Source organism: Orussus abietinus, unplaced genomic scaffold (assembly GCF_000612105.2).
Source record: "Orussus abietinus isolate OABI.00-Male unplaced genomic scaffold, Oabi_2.0 scaffold448, whole genome shotgun sequence".
Taxonomy (NCBI): domain Eukaryota; kingdom Metazoa; phylum Arthropoda; class Insecta; order Hymenoptera; family Orussidae; genus Orussus; species Orussus abietinus.
Window position 1 is genome coordinate 3,559 of NW_019394603.1, and position 23,473 is coordinate 27,031.

The following is a 23,473-nucleotide window of genomic DNA, read 5'->3' on the forward strand; positions in this document are numbered from 1 at the left end:
GAAGGCCATCTTCTTTGTTAGTCTTGTAGACTCTCTGGTACTAGCAGCGCCTTCCCCCTGTCCCACTGCTCCCTGAGAGAGTCTTCCTTCTCAAATGGACCCCTACTACCAGGAGCCAGCTCTCGAGTTCTTATCCAGAGTTCGCAGGAGGATCCAAGACTCGCAGGGCATCGAAGACCGCGTTGCGAGTTCAATGACAGCACCACGGGCGACAAACCTAACTGGCAGCCGCCCTCGACAGCGACGCACATATGTGTCTCGGTAGTGGCGTGCGGAGGATCACTTGGGGTCTTCCTTGGTATCGGCGTGGCACATACGTCACAAAGCAGAGAACAGTCCTTGGTGGCAGCGTACTATGACATAGCAAAAAGGAATGCGTTAAGGATTGCATAGTAAGGTCTGTTTTAAATATTGTACTAAAGCATTTGTCTTGTTAGGAATGAGTTTAGAAATTTGTCAAGAATTTTACTATACAGCTATGGCTATATCCCGAAGAATGCAAAGAATAATAAATGATTATTAATAGAAGTACGTCATGGGCCATTTGAGGAGTACAAATTTCTGTCTTAAATGAGCTTTTTCCTTGGAAGGCTTCAAGAGCACATAAATCTGGAAGGTAATGACGTATTAAGAAACGAAAAGGAACGCAACATGCCGAGGGCCATCCAATGGGTCAAGGAAACTCAAGAATATGCACGTTATAGGAGAGAGGACTTATGTTGCAAATTATCCCGTGGGCTGAGATCCATTGTGTTAAGCGAAGACTATTACGGAAGAAAGGAAAATGACAAGAATTACTTGGTAGGTTGCAGCCTATTTTCCTAGCAAAAAGTAACCACATGGAATGGAGTAATCCGTCAAAAATCACGCAGGAACGCTCCAGGGATTAACCCTTTATGGACATTTCTAAAAAAAGCCGAAGCATTAAAATATGAACGATGCAAGATTTGATGTCCCTCACGAAATCCAAATGACGAGTTAGTATTGGAAACTTCTCCCAACCTCGATCTCTACAGAAAAAGGAAAACGATAAATCAGGAGACGATCCAAAGAGTCAAGGATCATTTTTGGAGTATTTAGAACCACGGAAGGGACGGCGTGTGTTAAAAAAACTCCTTATGACTTAACTTCCTACCCATCCAACAAAAAAGGGGAGCATTTAGGAGCACCAGGAAGGTTAAAGTTCGTCTTTTGGAGCAACTACCCCCAATGGGGTATCTTTGAAACCACCTTACGACCACTGACGACTCCCGCTCCTACGGGGAAGGAATAATATACAATTATCGAGGATTACCCGGAGGGGGGTCGAGGTCCGTCTTTTCGAGGGTCCAGAAGTGCACACGTCACAGGAGCGAAGGAGCACGCGAGGGATCACCTGGCGGTTCTTGGGGTCGTCCTGGAGCGCCTCATCGGCGAGGTCGCTCCGGCATTCCTCAGGTGGGACACCGGGTCGCTCCGGTGGCGGCGGTGGCGCAGCTGCGGAAGCACTGGCGAGTGGCGAGCTCCGCCGAGCTCGGACGGGCACTTCGCGACGGGGCTCCCAGGTGCCGCGGCTCCTCGACCGAGTCTTCGGGGAACGTCGGGGCGCTCCGTCCTCCGGGTCGCCGGCCGCTCCGGAAACTCGGCGAGGTGGCTACCCACCGGGATTTCTCCGGCCGTCTCGCGAATATTTACGTCTGGTGCGAAGGCATTCGCAAACAGAAGCGCGCCATCTTGCTCTCTAGGAGAGGTACGCTGCGCGCGACGCCTCTACAGGTCACAGGTGCGAACCAGCGCGGCTCCACTGCCGCGAGTACCCAGACACCGATACATGCGAACCCGACGGAGGTGCGGGTCGAACTGCTCTCTCATTGGCCGAGCGGCCAGGCCGTGCCGCCGGCGGCAGCGCTCGCGACATCTGTGAGCACCGCTAGGAACCTCTCACGTGACCGCGGTGGAATTTCGGCGCTAGGATTTGAACAATTTTGAAAGTTATACGGAGAAAAATTCGATTCACAGATTCAGGGACACGTAAATATCAATTCCATTGATAGGAGATATTACTAAATTGCTGAAACATTATTTTGGGAAAGGAGAACTGATAGTTACCTCTTACCATGGGAGTTTCCATAAAATGTATTAAAAACTAGGAAACTATTTCATTCCATACCCGCGACATCTGTGAGTGGAACTTCGAATTTCCTGCGCGAGAGTTCTGTTCAAACGGAGGCGCGAGAATTGAACAATTTTTAAAGTAATATAAAGCAATAAAATTAACTCGAGAATTCTGCAAAAACGTGAATAGTGTCCTGCATAAGAAATTAATTGGCTTTAACAAAGCTGCCTTTCATTAAGGGTGGTAAAAGTTATCTTTTATCATATGAGCTTACCAACATAATTCTTCTGAAGAACTTGAAAAGTAGATACTTCGTGTCACAAGTGTTAATCAGTTTAGTTTGAACCCTTTTAATTCAAACACACCTTAAATAATCATGTATATATGCTCTACAGTTTTTCTTTATCACATGCTGCGCACGGATTTATTCTAAAGTACATATTTTAGACCAAAGATTTTAAAAGGTGAGATACCCGTCAGGTCGACAACTCTTACAGTTCATATACTTGCTCCATAGACGGCGCCATAATCGCAATGCCCATCTCTGATGTTACCAAGAAATAAACTCAAACTCTGGACTCCTAATCTAACCACAAGCTAAAAAGCCTAGTATAAATGTATGGGAAACGAGAGAATTTTCTGCTTCAGTTTTTCGTGAATGATGAACTCTTTTATCAATCGTCAATAAACCAAACGGCCGCCATTACCGAGCGCGGAGACGTGTGAGCGGTGGCGCCACCAAGCGGCGGCCGCTGACGCGCAGCTCGCGGGGAAACAACGCACGGCGACACGGCGAGTCAGCGGTCCACCAAGATGGCAGTTGGGTTTCACGTTTGATGGGTACCGTAACTCGGATGGGAAATTCACGCGAGACACGTAGCGAGACCTCGAAATTCTCCGCAGTGGCCGGCCCGCAGTACCCCGAGGAACTTCTAACCTAAAAGAGTCACCTTTTCCCGACACTCGGCTGGTCGACGCGTCGCGCATCTTGGCAGCGGTGACACACGAACGTGAGTAACTTCGCAGAAAGAGACGGCTATTCTTCCTTAAAAGCGGTGAATTTCGCCAGATTTCGCCTGCGGCGAATACTAGAGATGAAACTGTGGCCTGTTCACCGAGGCCCCGGTTCCCGACATCATCCTTTTTCTTTCTTCTTTTAAAAAGACCCCTTGCACAGTCCAGTGACGACGCATTACGGGATCATTGTCCCGGTTTCCACAACGGGACAACCTTTAATTAAGAGGGTGGGGTCCTCTTCGTGGGTATACACGTAAACAAAAGGACTCTGGGAATATCCTTACTCTAGTAAGATGACTTCCGTACCCACAAGTTCCACTGTCGAGTCTTAACATACACCTTGTCGAGGTCTACGTATGTCAGTGGAAGGTTGAAATTTGCCAAGGTACAGAGACGTGGGGCAACGTGTCAAAACGTGAAGCGATCAGGTATTTTAGGCTCTCTACAGGCTTTCTGAGAGTTGGCACGTAGTTCGAAATCGTTGCCTTAATTTTTCAACATGTTAAGTGATAACTATCGGAGCGGAATTAAGGTTTCATAAATTTTAATAGGGTAAATATTAAATGGGAGAAAATATTTATTTAATAGAAGGTGTGTCAAAACGAGCGAACCATCTTTATGTTGGAAACGGTAGTTTGTCACTTAAAGCTTCCTGCTCCTTTTCGACAAATCACTTGTTAATATACATTTATAGTGGTGAAAATCTTAAAATAGTTAAGCGAACCAGGAGAAGAGTAGGACATAAAATCTCATAGTAGCGATAGATTTTTGGAGGTATCCATGACCTTGACATCTTGGAGAAGCGATGAGGTGTCCAAGGATCAATATTTAGATGATTTATAGCAAGTTTCCATGTAACGGCAAGGGTGAGATCTCCATGGAAGGACATACATATAAACACCCATCTTCAGCTTGCAATTGATATCCATCCACAATTGAAAATACCTAACTCGATCAACCTTTACACCTAATCATCAAATGAATAATTTACTATCAATTCTCGCCAGTGAGACCAATTCTTACAGAATCTTCTGCTCCTGAAAATCAGCTCCGAAATAGGAACTTGACATCGATCGTCACCCAACAACTGGAGCAATAGAACGTTACAGTAACTACTCTAATAAGAAGAACTGCCCTGTGTGTAATTCACCCAAAGGACTTCTCATCATAATCATCGTCATCGTCAACAGTGGCCTTATCACCTTTGGCATCCTACTTTCATCGTAATTATCATAATCAGCCACTTCATTCGTATCTTCAGCACCGGATGAGAACATTTCGTTATCACTCCCAGCATCGTGACATCACGATCGACGTGTTAATGATCGTCGACGTCGTCATCTTCAGCAAGTTGAATTATCTTCTGACCATCTTTCGCCTTCGAGTAGATGTCACTGATGATTGTGACGTCATGGACGACGTCTTACCGATCTTCATCGTCATCATCAGCAAGTTGAATCATCTTTTGTCCACCTTTCGCCTTCGAGCGGATGCCAGTGACCATCACGGGGACGAGCGGACCATGATTGGCAACTCGTCGCACGTACCACGACCCTCCCCCGTGTGCGTGCACACAGGTCAGCGTGCACTCGTGCGTACACGGAAATTACCCGATTCCACGGTACGATGCCCACAGTCTGCTGGAAGTCTCGGACCCGTTTCATCCGCGTTCCCTTCGAGCTCGACCCCGATTCCCTCCGGACGCCCACTCGCTATTTGTCCAACCGGGCGAATTCTCGGACGATTTTCCCTTTTTCAGAAATCCTGTTCTCCCTGCGAGCGCGCGACCCCTCCCCAGGAGGAGGCAAGAGCGGGCTCGAAGTGGTCATTTCCGCAGAAACTCCCACCGATGCCTTCGTAGCCGAGCCACCGGGAAGGGGGCCGATCGACAAACGGAACGTGGAACGGCATGACAAATTTCTGCACGTATACTTGGAGCGGAGCAATCGAGTTTATCTCGGGAAGGGAACTAGGAGGAATCGTAACGAGTTTATCACGGGAATGGAATGGGCATAATTCATCCAGGAAATGGAACTAAAGGCCCCGAATTTATGTAGGAATTGGAAGGAAAGCGGTTATTTCGGAAATTAAACCAGAAGGAACTGAGTTTATCGTGGATATAAAACGAATGGGTATTTGGTAGGTTTTGAAAATGGAATGAAGAAAGAGCGAATTTGTCCAGGAAATGGGATAAACAGGAACTGTATTTATCTGGAATATGGAACGAAGGGGGGCAGCATATGTCTAGGAAATGGAGCAAAAGGAAACTGAATTTATGTGAGAATAAAGAGGAATCGAGTTTATCTCGAGAAGGGAACGAGGAGGAATCGTAATGATTTTATCACGGGAATGGGCATAATTCCTCCAGGAAATGGAATCAAAGGACACCGAATTTATATAGGAATTGGAAGGAAAGCGGTTATTTCGGAAATTAAACCAGGAGGAACTGAGTTTATCGTGGATATAAAACGAATGGGTATTTCGTAGGTTTTGAAAATGGAATGAAGAAAGAGCGAATTTGTCCTGGAAATGCGATAAACAGGAACTGTATTTATCTGGTATATGGAACGAAGGGGGGCAGCATATGTCTAGGAAACGGAGCAAAAGAAATTGAATTTATGTGGGAGTAAAGAGTAATCGAGTTTATTCCGGGAATGGACCAAATTTATCTATGAAATGGAACTAAAAGACACCGAATTAATATATAAAAGTGGAGAAATAAGACCAGGTTTATCTAAGAAATTGAACGGAAAAGAACTGCATTCATCGTCGATACCAAACGAAAAGGCATTGAGTACATCTTGAAAGTAGAACGAAAGAAAAGCAACTTTATCCTGGGAATGGAATGAAGGGAATTGTATTTATCTTAGATATGGATCAAAAGTGGTTCCAGTTTACTTAAGAAATGAAAAGTAATTTATCGAGGATGTGGAATAAAGAGCGGCCACGTATATCTAGGAAGTGGGAAGAAAAGAAGCCGAATCTATCTCGGAGCGGCGAGGAATCGCGTTTATCTCGAAAGTGAAACGAAGAGGGATCGAATGTACTTTAGAAGTGAAAGAAAAGGAAGTGCCCGAAAGTAGTCACGGACTAAGAAAGAGATAAATCATATCAGACATAAATTTATTAACTTTACGAAGAGCCCAGCTCGGCCCCCCAATTCGATATCCTTCCGACATCGGATCCATATGCAAATCTGCAATCTATATGCAATAAATTGCATTGCTGGTCCTCATCAAGGGAATTCGTTTATTCCGGCGAGGAGGGCTCTTACTTTTCTCGCTCGAGCGAAGAGTATGGAAATATGTATGTTTAGTGCTGTTACGAAATTTGCATAAGCACGAAACGCCTTCAACCGGTGGTAACTCCAGAAGGAACACCCACCCAACGATTTCGTTCCCGAGATACGAAGGAACGTGTGGGCCGAAATGCCGATCGGCGTTAAACAGTTGGCTGGCGATCGTTCCTAAACGAAACGAGAAAGTGAACAGAACGATCCCCCGCTATTACGGATTCGTCATCGAGGGACGACAATATAATATTAAGAAAATGATAACCAGAGTCGCGCGAAGCGCTAATAAAAAAAAATAATCCTGCCTATTATAATATATGGTTCTGCGGAAGCAAAAGATTTCAAGAGAAAAATGAGAAATCTGGTTCCAAGGACGAGGACCAGAATTCCTACCTTAGGACTTCATGTAATTTATTAATACTCACATTTCTTCTATATATATTAACGCGTCTTCTTCGCATGTTAACGAAGGGGCGGACGTTCCAGCGAGAAGGAACCGGCGAATGTTATAAAAATGAATTATGGCAGTATATATTTTAAGCGTTGAAGCTGGACGTAAAAGAAATAACGACGGGTTTGGCATATTAAGATAAAAAGATCCCCGAATATGGTCGAAGGAAAGCCGGGCAGTCTCGGATTGCAGTCTCGGATGAAAGATCGGGGAAAGCGGCGGATCTCGGAAGGAAACCCAGACGGAAGATCGAGGAGCGAGGACAAAAGTCGGCTGGGTTTATTTGCGTCTATACATAGAAGGGGACACTTACCTTTAACCGAGGCTCTTCGCCCGAGCGGGGCGTTAGATTCCCTCGTTCAAGTGCAGCCAAGTGCAATCCGCTTTCGCGGCTTCTCCAAGTGCCGACCGAGGAATGGAGGGTGTCGGCAACTGCTCATCAGGCCTCGAAAAATCCTTTTTCATCCCTCTTAACCTTTTTCTAATCCGCCCTGGCGTCTACTTTTTAGGCTCCTCTAGTTTTTCAAGGTGAAGTGAAACACGCCGAGGAACTTGATCGACGTCGGTAAAAAAGGTTTTTCTAAATACCTATGTTGCTGACGTTGGTTTTTATATCGGTAGTTGTGTCGAATTATATCGAGTATTGTACTAAATGACATGCTCCATTTGTCGTTTTCATACAATCATTATATGTCTAATATTATGTCTAATACCCTTAAAACAAAAGTTTCACTCTTCACCTCAAGGTGAAGTGAAACACGTCGAAGGGCTTGATCGACGTCGGTAAAAAACGTTTTTCTAAATACCTATGTTGCTGACGTTGGTTTTTATATCGGTAGCTGTGTCGAATTATATTGAGTATTGTACTAAATGACATACTCCATTTGTCGTTTTCGTACAATCATTATATGTCTAATATTATGTCTAATACCCTTAAAACAAAAGTTTCACTCCTTCACCTTAAGGTGAAGTGAAACACGTCGAGAGGCTTGATCGACGTCGGTAAAAAACGTTTTTCTAAATACCTATGTTGCTGACGTTGGTTTTTATATCTGTAGCTGTGTCGAATTATATCGAGTATTGTACTAAATGACATACTCCATTTGTCGTTTTCGTACAATAATTATAAAGAAATCGAAGTAAACTCCAGAAATCCCTTGGATTCTTGGTTTCTTAGACCCCAATTGACTGCAGAGGGACCCCCTGTGCCATCTGTGATTTCCAGGTCAATTATATTTTCTCTCTAGGACCTCGTATTACCATCGTTTTAGCACAGAAGCGCGCAAGACACTTTTCTGTGCCTTTATCCCGTTCAAGTGCGAGTTTCTCGATTGCCAGAGTGTTCTCAATTGCCGTACAATTGTCCTGACCCTTTCGTTTCTCATATTAAAGCATGCACCTGTCTCTTCAGGGTTCTTTAAACCATTCTTGTTTTTCTCTCTTCGCTTTTTAATTCATCCTTCTACTTTCTACTTTTGTCCCCAAGTATTCGCACGTAATGTTCTAAGAAAATTCTTATATCGAGGTTTTTTCGATAGTCGCATATTGTTCTTGCATCTCGTGAGATGAGGAACTTTGTAGTCGTATGAGACTTAACTGAAACTATTAAGTCGACAGTGACGTTCAAACTAATGTCCCTTACGTTCCTGATGGAGCATGCACTTGTCTCTTCAGGGTTCTTTAAGCCATTCTTATTTTTCTCTCTTCGCTTTTTAATTCATCCATCTAATTTCTACTTTTTTCCCCAAGTATTCGTACGTAATGTTCTAAAAAAATCCTTCTCTTATCTTGAGGTTTTTTCGATAATCGCATATTGTTCTTGGATCTCGTGAGATGAGGAACTTTGTAGTCGTATGAGACTTAACTGAAACTATTAAGTCGACAGTGACGTTCAAACTAATGTCCCTTACGTTCCTGATAGAGCATGCACCTGTCTCTTCAGGGTTCTTTAAGCCATTCTTGTTTTTCCCTCTTCGCTCTTCAATTCAACCTTCTAGTCTCTACTTTTTTCCCCGAGTATTTGTACGTCATGTTACAACAAATTGCTTACGTTTTGTGCTTATCAGAGTATTGGTATATTATGTTACAGGCAAATCTTGCATTTCGTGCCTTTTTTGATAGTCGCTTATTCTTGGATCTCGTGAGATGAGGGGCTTTACGGTCGAGTGAGACTCGACTGAAACTGCTGAGTAGGCAGCGACATTGTTTAAATAAACATCCCTCGCGTTCCTGGGGAGCGTACACCTCTGCGTACCTCTTTGAGGTTTTTATAATCATTCTTGTTTGTCCCTCGTCGCTTCTTCGATTCAACTTTCTAGGACTCAATTCTCGAGTTCATACGATCAACTTTTGCATGCGAAATTAACAGTTTCGTGCAAGACTTTCAAGTGTTGACCGATGACGCGACTTCGCAACAATGCAAAATTTTTCCTGCAAATCTATCCGTAAGTGAACAAAATCCATATGAATTCGAGAATACGATGCCTGGTCTCTACTGTTTTCCCCGAGTATTTGTACGTCATGTTACAACAAATTGCTTACGATTTACGCTTTTCCGCGTACTGGTACATTACGTTACAGACAAATCTTGCATTTTGTGCCTTTTTTGGTAGTCGTTTATTCTTGGGTCTCGTGAGATGAGGGGCTTTACGGTCGAGTGAGACTCGACAGAAAGTGCTGAGTAGGCAGGGAGGTTGTTTAAATAAACGTCCCTCGCGTTCCTGGGGAGTGTGCACCTGTGCCTCCCCGGCAGCGGGCGTTTCCTTTTTCCCGACTTGCGAGAGCCGGGGATCTTCTTTATATCTCGGCATCCAGAAATACGAGCCCGAGGTTTCTCAGATCTTCCCGACATTTCTAGGCGAGACCCCGAGGAAGAGGAGAGGAGGAGGAAGCCCGCGAAGGATTCGATGACACCGGCGCCGCTGAGCTCGAGGGTCGGGAAAGCTGCCGAGGGAGTCTTCGGGGTCCTCTTCGAGGTGGTCCCCAGGAAGCGGTCCGGATGCGGGGGGCACGGTGACGCAGAAGTCTGCGAGACTCGCCGGGAGATCGCGCCAAGGAGGGTCCAGAATCTCCTGGAGGTCCCGACAACCGAGAGGAGGACCCAAAAGAAGAACCCGAAGAGACTCCCGAGGAAGGCCACCGAGCTGTGCCCTAGTAGTCGAAGCTATTCCTTCGGGATCGCCGAATTCTAAATCCTGGGTTAGTCGTTTGACACCTGGAGAAGAAATCTGAGGGAATATTTGAGACATCGGGAAGTTCAGGGTTCGAAGATCTGGGAAGAAGCGGTCGAAAGAACGATCTGCTCGTTGCGGTAACTTTGGCTAACTTCCTAGAGTGCCTCGCATTATCGCGCGCCTGGAAATCCTCGAAGATCGGTGCTGCGCGTTCTGGACGTCCGCCGACTCTCCGGAGAAGGTCCCTGTGGACGCTTTGCCAAAGTCATTGGAGAGCTCCTCGCGCTCCGAGGCCCTGGAAGAGGAGCCGCCCGCGGAATTCCATCGCGCGCCGCAGTCTCGACGTCTAGAAGGCCTAGAGAGGGATTCTACGAATCGGGAAGCATCTACTCGAAGAGGTTCACAAGAGATCTCTTCAGGACCTCCACCCTGTCTTCCTCCCTTCTCCGCACCTTCGTGTGCCCCGAAAGAACCTCCAAAGATCCCTCCACCGCGTACCGGAGTCCCTCCGGCACCCTGAAGACCCTCCCAGAAATTCTTCATCGGACTTCCCCTCTAATCTAAACTTTGAACGAACCAAAATTCCCGGAGGACTTTACCATCCAGCATCGGAATCTCTCTGGCACCCTAAAGACGGCCCCATCGCATCCGGACGGTTCACCACCCCGAAGACGCCTCCAGGACCCTTTCTCTTGGCTTCCTGGAGCGACCATCGCTCCGAAAGTTACCAAAGCTCCGTGAAAGCCGTACGATACCCGCGCCTCGACGTCTTCTGGACATCTTTCCTAGGCCTCTTCGGCCCTCTTAGACGCTCTTCGGGATTCACTTCGAGGTCGAAGCATGACCAGCGAGGAGAGCATCGGAAGCTGCAGTCTGGACATCGACCGATCCGCGTCCGAGCGATCAGGTTGGAGAACACGAATCCCGTTCGGCCGTTCGACCTTCCTCTCGCGCCTACTTTTCTCTTTTTTCGCCCACCTGAGATGTCAGCTCTCTCCATACACTGCACTCGCTCCTGTCCACGCATTGTACACGCGTGCCGTGCACGCGTACCCGGGGCAGACGTCATCGGACCGATTGGGAATTCTAAAAGTGACGGAATGGAATTCCAAAGCGCATGGTCGCGTTGGAATTCCATTCCGCCGGTGCCTCTCTGAACCCCATGTGCGATGACAGAACTTGAGGAAAGCTCGTGCCTCGAGTCGTCCGGTGCACCACTTTCGATGTTTCTTCAGGATACTCCTGGATTCAACTATCAACCTCTATTTCCTGTTCTCGTTACAGCCAAAGTGATTAATAGGGCATTGCGAATAATGCCTGGGTATTCTGACAAGGAAGGTATCCCAGGTCGATCTCTCCGATTTCATTTCTTTTATAATATGTTATAGTAGACTAAAAACTAAGCGACACGTATTTTTTTTTTATCTGCCATTTACACTTTAAGGGGGTGAAACCACCATCCAAAGTAAGGCATGTCAAGGGGCGATTTGGCAGTTTCACCCACAAGAACGTAATATTTTTTAACCAATCCTCCTGGAAAAGCTTTCTCATAACGAGAAATGAAAAATATAATTTTCTCAATTANTCCCGTATTTTTTTTTATCTGCCATTAAACACTTTAAGGGGGTGAAACCACCATCCAAAGTAAAGCATGTCAAGGGGCGATTTAGCAGTTTCACCCACAAGAACGTAATATTTTTTAACCAATCCTCCTGGAAAAGCTTTCTCATAACGAGAAATGAAAAATATAATTTTCTCAATTAAATGAAAAAAAAAAATTAAGTGGTGAGCCACCCCTCACAGGCCTTACTTTTGATGGTGGTTTCACCCCCTTAAAGTGTTTAATGGCAGATAAAAAAAAAATACGTGTCGCTTAGTTTTTAGTCTACTATAACATATAAAAGATATCAAATCGAGGAAAACGACCTGGGATATCTTCTTTGCGAGTAATGACTAACAAAATTGAACAATGTGATAAACGGCCTACACTAATCTAACCAAACCTAATCGAACTTAAAATATCCTCCAAATCGTTATTCACTCCGGAAATCATAGATTTTAATGCTAGGAATCACGTGGATATCAGCTGGAAATCGCAAGCAGAAATCACCGAAACATTGTCACAATTTTAAGACAGATCGTTCCATGTTATCGAATTATGTTGTTTATCATAGGAAATCAAAGGCTATCGGCTGTCAAAAAACGACATTTTTTTTCATTTATTTCCGAGTGAAAAACCCCTCGTTAACCATAAAAAAGCTGGCTTGCGATTTAACATGGTATTAAATAGTACTTACGTATTCAATTCTCTTATACACGGTTAATTCGTTTCGTATTGTATCAAAACCTTGTACTCAGAGCACCGTGCTCTCTCGAAATCATGTTAAGTGATACTTAGCATATGCATTTAAAAAAGAACAGTGTCATGAAAAGATTCATACTACATGAGGATTGTTTAAGTTTACGCCGTGCTATGTGGAAACTTTGTTATAAGAACATCATGTTACAGGCGGTCTGTCGCAATTTTTGCGTTGTTATATCGAAACCACGTTATAAGAGGCGAGTAAGCTTCCTCAGTACTACAAATTCCACCCACAACAGAGGTGCAAAAGCAAAAAACGTTTTGTACCGAACCCAGAATTAAAACTATTATTTCAGGTACTTTAATTTAATGAAAAATATCGCTCGACAACTGAAAGACTGAATGATATCCATGGTTCGATATGTGGATACCGATTATGGTCTATGTTGGCATTGAAAGGGCTACCGAAGGTCGATTTTGTTAGCCATTATTCAGACTGCTCTATTTATCACTTTACCCATAACATCATTACTTTAATTTCGAGGCTACCCCGAGTGAAGTTCCTGATAAGCGTCGACGAGAACGTTAAATCGCGTCTCTCTCTTCAGATAGGCTCCGATAAAAATGATAAGGACTGCAAAAAAGCAGAAAATTGTACAGAAATTCAGATGTACGGGAAATGATTTCCATGGAATGTATCGACTTGTACTTGTATTTCGCATTGCACTGGTGGAAGTGGCCTAATCGACCGGGAACGCCGGTGGCGGGGAAAATGGCGCTTAGCCGTCCTCAATATTGAGACGACGATCTCGTTTCACTGGCAATTGGATACATGTCACGTGAGATAGCCGCGATAAAACATTCCGCGGTGTATCTAGTGCCTAGGATAGGGGAAAAAAAAAACTGGCGCTTTAAACGGCGCACGCGTGCGCGATCCAATCCAATTGTCATTCCGAAAACGGAACCGCGGCTCTCGGGCCTCTCTTTCGTTCCATCACGTCTATGACCGTGTCCTCTACTTTTTTTGTTACGCCTCTGGATAACTGTATTTTTTTGTTTCACGGTCCCAGTGAGTCCCATTTCCTCGTCGCCGATGACCGCGTCGAGCCAGGCCAGCTGCGACATTTGCTGGCAGGAGTTGCTCGTGCATTGCTAATTTACCTTTCCGATTTTTTTCCTGCCCTATTTTCCTTCAGTTCTTCTCTTTATCCGATGCTTTAGTACAGTTTTCATGCCGAGTACAGTAATTACGGAGAGCGCAAGTCGCTAGTGGCCGAGTAGTTCCCTGAACTCGCGACAGGTGCGCTGCGATCACAATTGCTGGGGATTCTTCGACCACTGTCGATTCTCTATTTTTAACCTTTCCTTCTCATATTTTCATCCGAACCTTAGGTATCATTCTCTTTCCGTTATAATATTCTCTGTTATAATTATAATCCTGACATGGATTGAATGTTGATGATCGAGTAATCTTGTAATTTCGGTCGGAGTCGCTGCGGAAGATACTGTAAAATTCCTAGTTTTTTGTTTTTTTTTTTTCATTTCTTTTTTCTACGGTTACCACTATTTGCATCTATCGGTATGTTTTAGTATTAACCCAACTTGTTACATTTTATTTTTACAATGCATTATTATTTGTATTCCACTTTACGTATCGGTACTGAGACAATAAACGTTTTCCTTGGTGTCAGGACTGTATTCTTTCAGTTATTAACATTTAAAGTGAAATAACAAGAATTATGCTCGAAAGAACCAGTAGGGGTATTTGGTGAAAGAATAAATAATATCTAATCATTCTTCTTAACTTGAAGTTTCACTTCCAACGCGCGTGGCGGCCACGCACCAATTTTTGTATTATTTCTCCTTATTTATGTAACTATATGTACATGTATATATCTATGTATTTATCTGTGGATTTAGCATAGTCTTTGTGATAGTTAATCCAACATAATAGGAATTATAATTGGTCCGTTTCCATTGCAGAAGCCGACACGAACTCGATGTCCGAGAGGACCCTGCACAGCCTGAAGCTGTCCTACGACGAGCCGGAGACATCTTCTTCGGGACCGGCCCCGAACTGTTCTCCGGAGGGCCTGGCAAACGGCGGGGCCAGGGTGGCCTTGGAACTGCAGGAGCAAGGGGCCACCTCGGTCGATCTTGAGGATGGCGAGGAGGCGTCGGGGCTGACCCCGAAGAAGAAGCCGAGCTACCTCGGGCTGGCCTGCAGCGTCAGCGGGTACTCTGGGATCACCAGATACGACAGTAAACTCAGGGAGGGCTTCCGGTCCAGGGACAGCAGTCCCGGGACCAGGCTCGTCGGCAGGGATCCCGTGGGATCGATGGAGAACTCTCGGTTGGTACCACTTAGTGGCTGAAGAGAGGTTCCTCCTCTTCAGTTGATGGCGAACTCTTTTTTACATTCATCCTTTTTTTTTCTTTTGTTTAAATTATTCAAAGAACATTTTCGAGGCAATCTCTGAGGATATGAAGGGAGTCATTAGATTCTTAATTATACTATTAACACGTTTTCTATCACGTGGGGCGCACACGTCCTAAGCTGATCTCCACATTCGGGCCATTTAAAATGATATGAAAGGTGCTGAGAAATTTAATCGACGTCGATAAAATGAAACTCATCTATACGCTTTTCGGCGGGAATGTCATCCCGAATACTTAACCGCGTCACGTTACCAACATTTATATTTATGTTGAAGTCTTTTACAGTCAATGTTAAGAATTATACGAACCGGAGCATTCCATATGTCATTTCGGTAAAGTAACGATAAAGAGAGCGACATAAAACTGTCGAAATCCCGTGAATTCATTATTCTAACGACTGTTTAGGACCAACGTCGCCATCTGTGACGATCAGCTACAACCAAATCTTTGCTCAAAAAATACGCGTTAGCCCCGAGACAAGCCAGCATTCCCTTGCAATCGTTGATAAAAGTATTTTCCATATCTCCAATTCGGAGAATACTTACCGCAACGATTGGACCTCTCAGATGTATACAGGCTGCTCTTTCATATCACCTTAATATTTTTTCGCTCTTATCTAGTGAAATATTTTTATTTCGTAATTTTTCATTTAACCGTGAATGTCATATAAAGGGGGTTGATAGGCTGTGAAGTACGTTTTAATTAGAGGAAGCTTAAAAGAAAATGGAAAGGTATTGTTTCTGAAATACTTACGTAGCTGTTGAACTTGATGGTTTACCGAAAATTTAGGTCAAGTGAAACATCCTCGTATGTAAATATTTTCTGTACCTTTTAGTTTATTTCATAATCTACTAACCTCCTAAAGTGGGCTTACCACAACGTGGGATGCGTACGGCCCACGTGGCATTCATGAAAAGTCATCGAAATTTGGTCTGGCAGGGAACGCGGTGAATCGTGTTGCGCATGTTTAATACGTCATTCTCTCTGACTTTTGGGCGAGGATTTTCTTTGTTATGTAGATTACATTTGTAATTCTAATATTGCGAGAATGTCCGATTAAATAGATGTTCCTCGAATTAATTCATTAAGGCATTAAATTGTGTATTAACTCTCTCTGATCCAACTCGATATTTCCAGGTCCACCGAGAACCTGGACTCCTTGCCGCTACCAAGGTCGTCGAAGAGCCAGGCCATTTCTCCTTTAGCGATGGACCATCGAAACGGCTTCGACGCACACGAGAAGCAAGAGCTAGGGAGGCGCATAGATGGTGATAACTCCATGGACGATCTTCGTCGTGGGTACTGCGAGGTTGACCGAGGCCTATCCTCGTACCAGACATTCTCCGAAGTCAGTCCCATACGAGGATCTTCCCCTCAAAGCCGAAATGCTTCGGAGGATGCTACTTGCGAGCAACGCCGGGCTGGTTTCCTCTCGAGCAGCGTTTCTATGTCAACGCCAAGGCCATTTCGCGCCAATGGTAAAACCCTCGTTGTGCTTACTAATCCTTGTAAAATCCCGGGGGGGAATCTTTTATCGGGATTTAAGGTGAAGGGAAACACGTCGAGGAACTTGATCGGCATCAGTAAAGAAGATTTTTCTAAATACCTACCTTGTTGACGTTGGTTTTTATATTGACAGCTGTGTTGAATTACATTGAGTATTGTATTAAATGGCATACTCCACCTGTCGTTTTCGTACAATAATTATAAAGAAATCGAAGTAAAACTCCAGAAATCTTCTGGATTCATGCTTTCTGGGGCTCTAATTGACTGCAGAGGGGCCCCCTACGCCATCTGTGATTTTCAGGTGAACTAAATTTTCACTCCGGGACCTCGTATTACCGTCGTTTTTGCATAGAAGCGTATAAGACACTTTTTTTGCCTTTATCCCGTTCAATTGCGAATTTCTCGATTACCAGAATGTTCTAAACTGTCGTACAATTGTCCTGACCCTTTCGTTTCTCATATTAGAGCCTTCAGTAATTGTATATCGATCGAAATATGAGAGCCCGACGCCATTTTGGTTTTGGCCTGGGTGCCAGTTAAAAAATTGGTTTCGAAAATCCAAATTTTCAAAGTGTCAGGATAATTCCTAGGTGCTCACGAGTCACGTATCAAAGTTTCAGACGTTTCTGTCCAATACCCTTGAAAAAAAACGTCTTATTTGAATCCACTGATTTGAGGGGGATTTCACTTCAACTTAAAATCTCATAAAGTTCTTGAAGAATGCCTGGTTGAGGTGTAAAGCTGTATAAAATCCTCAATTTAGTTTCTCCTGGTCGATTGCTTGAGCTTGGGGCGACGCTTTCGCCAAGACCATTTTTCGTGTCACTGGCGAGCATTTCACGCCCTGAAAGTCTCGTTAAGGTGAAGTAAAACCCCCTCAAATCCGTCGATCCGAATAAGACACTTTTTTTTTTAAGAGTATTGAACCGAACCGTCTGAAACTTTGACGCATGACTCGTGAGCACCAAGGAATTACCCTGACACTTTCAAAATTGGAATGTTCGGAAAAAAATGACTTACCTTAGCCTCGATCAGAACCAAAATGGCGTCGAGTTCTCATACTTCGATCGATATACAATTATTGAAGGTTCTAATATGAGAGACGAAAGTGTCAGGACAATTGTACGACAATTTAGAACACTCTGGTAATCGAGGAACTCGCATTTGCACGGAATAAAAGCAAAAAAGTGTCTTACGTGCTGCTATGCTAAAACGATAGGAATACGAGGTGTTGAAGTGAAAATTTAGCTGACACGGAAATCACAGATGGCGCAGGGAGTCTGCAGTCAATTAGGGCCTCGGAGACCATGAATTCAGGGGATTTCTGGAGTTTTACTTCGATTTCTTTATAATTATTGTACGAAAACGACAGATGGAGTATGCCATTTAGTACAATACCCAATATAATTCGACACAGCTGTCAATATAAAAACCAACGTCAACAAAGTAGATATTTAGAAAAATCTTCACCGCCGTCGATCAAGTTCCTCTATATGTTTACTTCACCTTAAATCTCGTCAAGTTGTGGTTGTAGGCCTTGCAAAATCCCCGGGGAACTTTTCGATTTAAAGTATAACGTAAATGGTATATCGTAAATCTGGATTATTATTGTTTTTTAGCGTCCGATGTTTCCTTTGGGGAGAGTAGCATGTTAAATGGATCCACAACGGAGATTAGTCACCAGGTTGTGAACACCAGCGAGAAGTCCTTCATCCAACAACGCGTCGAGAGACTTTATGGACCCGGTGCGCTCGCTCAGGGATTCTTCTTCAAGCGCAGCCCTTCGAGGTCGACCATGAACGAACGCAGCATGGACAAATCCTCGGGAAGTTGCGTGAATATTAGTATCAGCAGGACTCGTGTAGAAGACAGCCACGAAAGCGAGGACATAACGAACGGGGTCAGCGATCAGTCCCTGAAAAGTCTGCCGGTTTTGAGGCATCTGAGACCGGAGTTTCGAGCTCAACTTCCAGTCATCAACACCAGGAGGTCGGTCAAAAACGCAAAATCAATGTTTCGATTGCGTCTCAGTTAATGTTTCGTCTACAAATTAATTCAAAATAATAATTTCAAGAAGTTTTCCTCTTCACTATCCGAAGATCCTTCTATCTTTCCACTTTCAATGGAAACTCACTCTCATCTTCACCTTACACTCTCTGCAACGAAGCAAATATATATGAATTGTTTATGAAATTAGCTAGTCCGTCAATTTGACGGGTTTCGTAGAGACAGGTATACTACATACAGATTTTAATAATTAGAAGGCTTAGGAAAAAATAATTGTGTGTACAAATTCTTTGGATGAAATGATTAATTTACGATACAAAAATGGTTAAAATTAATCCTATGGTTTTTTCGGTATTTCTTTTCGAAGTTTGAATTCCGTCAAATTGACGGGTCCCGTAAACCTAGTGTTAATTTGGATTCTTCTACTTCTTCCACAGAATATCCCAGTGCTCACCTCGAATAAACTTAGAGGACAAGGATTCGAGATCCTCCGTAGCGGGAGAAAAGTCCAGAGAACCTGAAAAAATTGAAATACGCAAGGTAGAGACCGTGAGTAGCATGACAATAGTCCCTGACCATCAGCCAGCTGCTCCGGAAGTGGTGTTACCGGTGGCTGTAAGTGGTAAGAACTCGGCGTCCATTTTGGCGCATCCTGAAGAGGCCCCCGCGAGTGTGCAGGGCTTGATAACGACGGCGGCAACGATAACTCAAGAGGCAGCCACGACAGAAGCCACGAAGGATGGGCATTATTATATCAAGGTTATTAGACTGATCAAGTTGCATCTTAAAAGATAATATATTTTCTTTATCGGGTAATAGGGGTAAACCGAAATAATTAGTCGAAAAGCGTATTTATTCTGGAGAACTTCTTTTAAGCGAACAATATGATGTAACTATTTTCTATCTTATTACACATGAATTACAACTGCAGAGGAACGTATACAAAAATGTTCAGTTAATTTAATGGTGTTTAGGATGGTGTACATGACTTCGAAGTGGACGCCTCGAACAAGAAATGATTGTAGCGTTGGCAGGAAATCATTATCCTCCGTTTGAAACGAAAAAAAAAGACAAAAATATTTAGAAACTCCATATTAATAGCCGTTGCAGTACGTAGGAGAATTTAAAATGTTAATAAATCTCTCTGCGTACTGTAATAGCCGGTGATATGTAGTTTCTAAATATTTTTTACCCTTTTTTGTTTCTGACGAAGTGCCCAGCCAATTTGCTGTCGACACTGCAATAATTATTGTACACCAATCCAAATACTATTAAATGAATTGGATATTCGTTTATATGTCCGTCAATAGTGTAGTTGATGTTTAGTGAAACAAAAAAATAGTTATATCACTTTGTGTTTTAAAAAAAATTGCAGATACCTACGTTTTTGGACTCCGGTTCCATAGCCCTGAAATGGGGAAGAGTGAAAATGATTATTATATTATAAATACCATCATGAACTTGGAATATTGTTGTACCATAGTTACTCAAAGAGCAGACCTCGAGGTTGCTCTCTCTCGCCTCCAAGGCCGAGGCGGAATTAGCGGACAGCGACCCTGCTGTACTTCCTGAAGAAGCGGCCGGCAAGCTGAGATGCGCAGCGGGTAAAGCGAGGCTCCTAGCTAGTCAAAAGATGCAACAATTCGAGGGGCTCTGCCAGAAAAATATTGTAAGTAATGGGCACGAGTTGTCTTAATTCATTTATATATAATTATCTTAAGAGATAATGTCCAGTTGTCATAGGCGAAATTCAAGAATTTTTCTTCATAACTAAAACGCATTTTTTTTAATGGAAAACAGAGCGTGATTCCATAGTACAATTATTGAACTTAATACATCTTTTTTTTTTGTCAAGATATATTTAAAAAATTGAGAGGTACAGCAATTATCCGAAAGTTGTTGTTGTTTTTTTTTGCGGTGACCACGATATCTCAAAAAGTATTTCACCGATCGACTTCAAATTTTTAAGGCCCATTTTATACGCTGATTGAACGAAGGATTTTTCGAAATTCCCGATTTTTACTAAAGTGGCAGGGGTTTTACTGAAAAATCAATTTTTTCGTCTTATAGCATTTTCATTTTTCCTCAATAAAACAGCAAGTGTTCATAGAAAAAAGGAATCCTTCGTTCATTCAGCAGTCCTCCATGTGTAGAATGAGCCCTACAAATTTGAAGCCGATCGGTGAAATACTTTTTGAGATATCGTGGACACCGCAAAAAAAAGGAACTTTTTCGGAGAATTCCAGTACCTCGCCATTTTTTTAAATATATCTTGACAAAAAAAATGATGTATTAAGTTCAGTAATTGTACTATGAAATCACGCTCTGTTTTCGATGAAAAGATGCATTTCAGTTATGAAAAAAAAATTCTTGAATTTCCCCTACGACAACTGGATATATGGACCCCCTAAATTATTTCCCATTAATTATGAATTAAAAATCTCGTAATGACAGTCCTATCTTCCTTTACTTGAAGAATCAAGTTCCGGGCGAAGAGTTCCCCACGACGAACGAAGACCTCGCAGGGTTCTGGGACATGGTGATGCTGCAGGTCGTCCAGGTCAATCAGCTGTTCGAACAGATCGAGACCTTGAGAAGCCGCCAGTGGCAAGAGGTACGTGAGGACCCGAAGAATCCCCTGAATTCCTCGACCATGAAGAAACCTTCCCGTCCAATGGAAAAGAAATCCGCCATGACCGTCACTGAACCCATCTCGATTGTCCTCCCCTTCCCTACTATTAATATCGCCATCACTAGCAAAAATATATCTTCCTCGTTGATCTACAACAAACGCAGCGCACCTGAAGAAGAAAATAAAGGATTCTCCTCTGTAAATGAAGAATACCTCATGCGCGGAGTGGAATATTCTAATGCTCCTGTAAATGAAGCGGAACGTCTCAATGCCGTGACAGATTCTTCTCTCAGAGCATTGAGTCGTGAAACTAAGATATCCGAATACCCTGAAGAGGAAGGCGAATTAGAAAATGGTGAGAGTGCGATGACAGCGTTCAAGCGAGGAAATGACCTAGTAAATGAAAAGTTAGGTTCATATACTAAAACGCCCACTAGCGGTGAATCGGAGAAATATTTAGAGATTGGTTTACCGACAACTTCTGGTTTATCTAGAAATAATTCAAACTCTAGACATTCCAATGTATGTGTCGCATACGACGAAGTGTGCAGTACCTTGATGACAAAGAAAACTGACGTTCAACGAGCTGCAACCCTTGCGGAGTTTTATCCTGGACAAGAATTACAGAAAAAGCCGCCCTTGAAATCGAACACCTTCACTTCTCTAAGATCAGCCACCAAGCCTGCTATTTCAACTCCGGGAGCGAAAAAATGCCGACATAGCGTTACATTTTCCGACGAAGTCGTCAGATGCGGAGAAAAGTTCTCTTCTATTACCGGTATGGCTCCGGTGTATTCAAAGTCAAGAGGCTCTTTAGCATTACAGAGTAGCGTGGATATCGACGGTAACAGTGTCTCTGATAATGGCACGGATACTGGTTCGCGAGGAGGCAGTGGTGCCTCGATTCCTTTAAAAAAAACACCCTCGAGAACCCATCTAAAGAATTCTGACCTTGAAGATACCTCCTCTCAGTTAAAAATGTCAGCTATTAAATTTCCAGTAAAACGTCCTCGACAGGGAATTCTAATCGAGCGAGACTCCTCACCATTGTCGCGAGTAACTCCAAGAAGTCGTTGGCAGAAAAGGAAGCCGACGTCGAATTTCGGATCTCCTTGGTCTTCGAGATCTTCTGCGTCTTCAGGATTCTCAAGGTCTTCGAGAACTGGAACCTCGGATGCCCTGAGACCATCGGATCCTGCGTGGGTACATCAAATTCGGCCTCGGGATAGAGAAGTTTCTAAGAACCTGAACCAACTTCAGAAGTCTAAGGTGGCTCCGCTCTTCAAGATCCTTCCTAAAAGCTCCAGAAAGGAAGCGAATGTGCAGGACACCGTTTCTAATTTTTTCTACAAAAAGAAGAGATTAACGGTGTACATTTTCAACGGTTTGCCGGCATCCGGAAAACGCAGAGAGTGTTTTGGTCCGCCAGGTCCCTTGGAGAACGGTCGAGATTTGCTCAGGATCAATATCCTCAAGAAGGACTTCGGGTCTGGTGGAGGCTCCCCACCTGGACCAACCAAGGTACCAGCACTTCCTGCGCCGCTTTTGCAACGTCCTTTGCAAGTTAATACAACTTCTTGTAGTAGAAGTGGATCTTTTGTGTCGGAATTGATCTTGAAGAGTCCTTCGTTACGGAATAAAATGGTCTCCGAGGCCACTCAAGCTGCAAGAAACACCAAGGATGCCTCTATTCAGTCTTCCTCGATTAGTTTCAAGAGTAATCTGCATGTTTTTAAGAGACTTACTACTTTTACCGATGCCTGGTCTAACCTGGACTCCCCTGGGCGAAATGCTGCCGAAGAAGAGGATGCTGAAAATGCAATTAGAAGCTGTTGCGTCGCTAAAGGAAGGCAAGATAGGATTTCTAATCATTCTGGCGGGTTGTCTTTTTCTCAAGATCCTGACAAACATTTCCTGGATCTTCGACGTCGGCTTCGGCACCGCCGCCAGGAAAAGATTTCAACCACGAGTGCAAAGTGCATCGGAAATGCTGAAGAGACCTCTAGAAACTGCAACGCTAAAGGAAGACAAAACGAGACTTCTAACATTGCTGGTGGGTTGACTTTTCTTCAAAGTCCTGACAAAGGTCTATTGGATCAAGGATGCCGACATCGGCAACATCGCCAGGAAGAGGTTTCGGCACTAAAAGCTAAGTCTGTTAAAGATGCTGAAGAGTTTACCAGAAATTGTGTTGCTAAAGGAATAAGAGACAAGATTTCTGTTAACGCTGATGAAGTGATTCAGGGACGCGACAAAAGTCATACGGATCTTCCACATCGTCAACGTCGTCAAGAAGAGGCTTTGACCTTGAATTCCAAGTCCAGCAAAAAGGCCGAAAAGATGAAAAGGTCAAAAAATGACGGGAATTTCGGCAAAGAAGCAAAGAAAAGTCGATCGCGAAGTCTCGAATGCGAATCCAGGAAGAATTTAGGAAACGATAGCATTCCTGAAGAGCTTTCACGTCCTTGGAAAAGTCCACTGCGCAGGAAGAAGATGATCTCTAAATCTAACACTCGAGAGAGAACCTTGGAGCGACCTCAGGAAATGACTAATATCAAT

The 23,473-nt window shown here is 43.7% G+C and overlaps 2 protein-coding genes across 3 annotated transcripts in view; one reads left to right on the plus strand and one right to left on the minus strand.

Annotated features, from left to right (window-relative positions):
• On the minus strand, positions 1–4,389 carry LOC111674034. Its single transcript, XM_023432864.1, has 4 exons — positions 4,315–4,389; positions 4,104–4,199; positions 1,295–1,633; positions 1–353 (listed from the first exon to the last, which is right to left on the minus strand). The coding sequence occupies exons 1-4, from the start codon at positions 4,387–4,389 to the stop codon at positions 18–20; spliced, it is 846 nt and encodes a 281-aa protein (XP_023288632.1). The 3' UTR covers positions 1–17.
• LOC105702525 overlaps positions 2,860–23,473 on the plus strand; it is a 25,638-nt gene continuing 5,024 nt past the window's right edge. The window contains exons 1-7 of one of the 2 annotated variants that reach the window (XM_012430161.1): positions 2,860–3,105; positions 14,314–14,683; positions 15,907–16,247; positions 17,895–18,264; positions 18,720–19,041; positions 19,766–19,951; positions 20,759–20,896. In XM_012430161.1, the coding sequence (XP_012285584.1) occupies positions 14,331–14,683; positions 15,907–16,247; positions 17,895–18,264; positions 18,720–19,041; positions 19,766–19,951; positions 20,759–20,896 (1,710 nt within the window). In that variant the 5' untranslated portion in view covers positions 2,860–3,105; positions 14,314–14,330. Of the gene's footprint in view, positions 3,106–10,855; positions 10,936–14,313; positions 14,684–15,906; positions 16,248–17,894; positions 18,265–18,719; positions 19,042–19,765; positions 19,952–20,758; positions 20,897–23,473 lie in introns of those variants that run through there. The other variant, XM_012430160.1, reaches the window with a different exon arrangement.